We start from the raw sequence: 3,119 nt of genomic DNA on the forward strand, positions 1-3,119 counted from the left end.
ATGAAAGGCTCTAATCCAAGGTTTAAAATATTTTGGAGAAATTTTAGGAAAAGAAAATCATCAACACCCCAAACCAAGAAAGTGGATCTTTTGGAGAAGGTGCCATAAGGATGCCTATGGAAACCATATACTGCATCAAAAGATCCAGAGTAAACTTTGGGATATAATGAAATTAACTGAAGGGGATTGAACATATCATTTATTCTAAACATAAATTCTTATGCCAAATGGGAGTGCCCCCAATTGGCTTTTTGTCAATGTGTCTATCAATCATTTTTGTTTTCTTTCTCTTTTATTTCCTTTTTATTCCCAAATTGTTGTAATTCCCTCTAGGTAAAGTGCAATATTTTATACACCTCTAGTAAGAGAATCTTTAGAGGTATAAGTTGGTTATTTGAAATGACTCATTGGGGAGACTAGGCATGTTAATCTCTCAAAGACCTCAATTGGGGAGATTTCAACATGCTCATCTCCCAGTAGAATCATAGAGGGATTATTGGAAGAGAATTTCTCTCCCCATTATGTTGCTTTGTTTAACATCATCTCTCAATGACCTGAAGGTCAAAGACAATTGAGTAAATTCATATATAGATAAACCCTCAAAGAAAGGAAGTTAAAAAACCAAGAAACCACTAAGATAGGAAACTGTCCCTCTGGGTAATCCAGGCAAATTAAGGAATTATGATTGGTTCCTGAGATGTGATGTGTGAGAGCAAGTAGGTGAAAAAAGAGCTTATAAGTAGAGACCACGTGATCTTTGGGGTCTTCTGGCTGAGTGTGGAGTCTGGAGGGACCCTTGTCAGTGGCGAGCTTCAATCCATCATGGCAGCCAATACATTAGTAAACTAAGTATCTCTCTACCTCTTTCCTACCTTTCCCTCTCTTTACTAAACTACTACTTTGATATAATAAAGTTATTACTATCAGCCTCATAATTTTAATTTAAATTATTACACTATCTTAGTATCTAAATATCTTAGAAGAAATATTTAATATTTCAGGAGAGGATTGATTGCCTATGAGCAGAGTCAAGTCTACAAGTCATTAAGCAATTATTAAATACTTACTATGTTCCAGGCACTGAGCTAAGTGCTAAGAATACAAATACAAGTAGATAACCTATTCTTAAGGAGTTTATATTCTAATGGAAAAATATAATACATAAGAGGGGCCTGAAAAGCAAAGAATGGGATAAGGGAGAGAAATGCTAGAGAGTAAGGGGTTCAGTTTAGAGTGAAATTTAGACATGGCTGGCTTGGCCATCCTCTTTAAAATGGAGGCTCTGAGAGGAATCAACCAATCAGAAGAAGAGGCCACAGAGGCAGAAGGTCCTCTTTTTTTTTTTTTTTTAATCTCAGAAGTTTTAATTGAGGAATCTGCTCCATTGGACCCAAAATTCTGTGAAGATAATCAGTTGCTAGACAGGTTACATGAACAACATGGAACCCCTAAGACTACCTGGGGAATATTAAAAGTCAACTGTTTTGGGTGGCTTTGTATCTTTGATTTCAGCAGACAGCCATCGGTAAGTGCGATGACGCCGAAGAACTTCAATGGCTTTGAGTTCTAAGGGAGTAGCCTCTACACCAAGGTCAGCCAAGCCAGGCAGGTGAGGCAATTTCCTGTCAGTGATATGCATTCGTTCCACTTTGTCCCTTGTGGTCCAGGGTTCAAATGGATTCATCTCAAAGATTCTTGCCATCAAATGATAGGCAAAACGTGGCATGTAGTATGGTACGTATGGTCTGTGAGCCACAGCAAAGATATACTGTACCAAATCACACAAAAGGTACCTATGAGGCCCAGTGATGGCATAAGTCTTTCCTCGGGCACCTGGATCCTTAATTGCATTGATGATGGCTTTGGATACATCCACCACATAAACTGGTTGTTTCACTGTATTTCTGCCTAATGAAATGAGAGGAACACCACCAAACCAACGGATATTTGCAAAGTAATTGAGTAATCTATCCTCTCTACCAAAAATGTCAGAGGGTTTCAGGATAATGGCTTCAGGAAATTCATCTTTCACTGCTATCTCTCCAACAGCTTTATTTCTCAAGTATTTAGAAGTACTTCTGAGATCAGCATTGAGATGAGAAACATGAATAAATGTTTCTACTCCAGCCTCCTTGGCCAACCGGGCTATTGACTGGGGAATGGTAGCAAAGACATCTGAAAAATCAAAGTTATTGGTTTCCCAGTCTCGTCCTATAAGATTGATGACAACATTACTGTGCTCCAGAGCCCTCTGGATAGAACTTCTAATCTTGGCATTCCATTCCAGAAAAATAAGCTGTCCCAGGTCACCCATGGGTTTGAGATATGTAATATCATAAGGCTCACACCGATAGGGGATAATCACCTGTGATCCTATGCGCCCAAGGTGACTGACAACATATCGACCCAAGAATCCTGTTGCTCCAAATACAGTAGCCACAATCCCACTGAATGAAGAACGTCCTCCTTTCCCATGAGGAATAAAAGCATGATGAAGATGGCGGTGGGACTGTGCAAGAAACAGAGATGTGGCTACAGAAGTTATTCCAGATTGTGAAATTGTCAGGATCCGGGGACTCAATGCAACCAAGGTCATCACCATGATTTCCCACAATTCTCAGAGGGTTCTTCTATGAGAAGTCCAGGATTAGAGTGAAATTTTCAGCGGGAAGAGGTTTCTAGGACATAATAAAGAAAGCCCAGAAAGTCAAGAATGTAGCCTGGAAAGGAATAAATAGATCTGGGAATCATCACCATAGTGATGATTGTTAAGTCTTTGGAAGCAAATGAGGTCATCAAATGAGAGAATATAAAGAGGAAAGACCAGAAAGCCCAGAAAAGAGCGTTGGGGGTACATCTAAAGTAAGTGCTGTGTTAAGGGAAAAAATCAGCAAAGGTGACAGAAAAGGTTTGGTTTGATAAAAAGCAGAAAAACCAAGAAGAATCATGAAAACTCAGAGAGAAGAGAATTATTTAGGAGAAGGTAGCTGACAGTGTCAAATGCTATGAAGAAATCAAAAAGGATGAAGGCTGAGGAAAGGTCCCTAGAGTTGGCAATTAAAAGTTCATTAGTAAAGAAGCTAGATGGCACAGTGGTTAGAATGACAGGCCTGGAGATG

The 3,119-nt window shown here is 39.3% G+C and overlaps 1 protein-coding gene across 1 annotated transcript; it reads right to left on the reverse strand.

Annotated features, from left to right (window-relative positions):
• Nucleotides 1-1,144: 1,144 nt before the first annotated feature.
• LOC100029846 (NADH dehydrogenase [ubiquinone] 1 alpha subcomplex subunit 9, mitochondrial-like) lies at nt 1,145-2,746 on the reverse strand. Its single transcript, XM_056813014.1, has one exon. It carries the CDS (start codon nt 2,600-2,602, stop codon nt 1,469-1,471), a length of 1,134 nt encoding a protein of 377 aa, XP_056668992.1. The 5' UTR covers nt 2,603-2,746; the 3' UTR covers nt 1,145-1,468.
• Nucleotides 2,747-3,119: the final 373 nt, after the last annotated feature.

This window comes from Monodelphis domestica, chromosome 1 (assembly GCF_027887165.1).
Source record: "Monodelphis domestica isolate mMonDom1 chromosome 1, mMonDom1.pri, whole genome shotgun sequence".
In the NCBI taxonomy this organism is placed as follows: Eukaryota; Metazoa; Chordata; class Mammalia; order Didelphimorphia; family Didelphidae; genus Monodelphis; species Monodelphis domestica.

Coding starts and splice junctions, on each gene's coding strand:
- LOC100029846 (XM_056813014.1), bottom strand. CDS start 2,602: ATGGTGATGACCTTGGTTGCATTGAGTCCCCGGATCCTGACAATTTCA.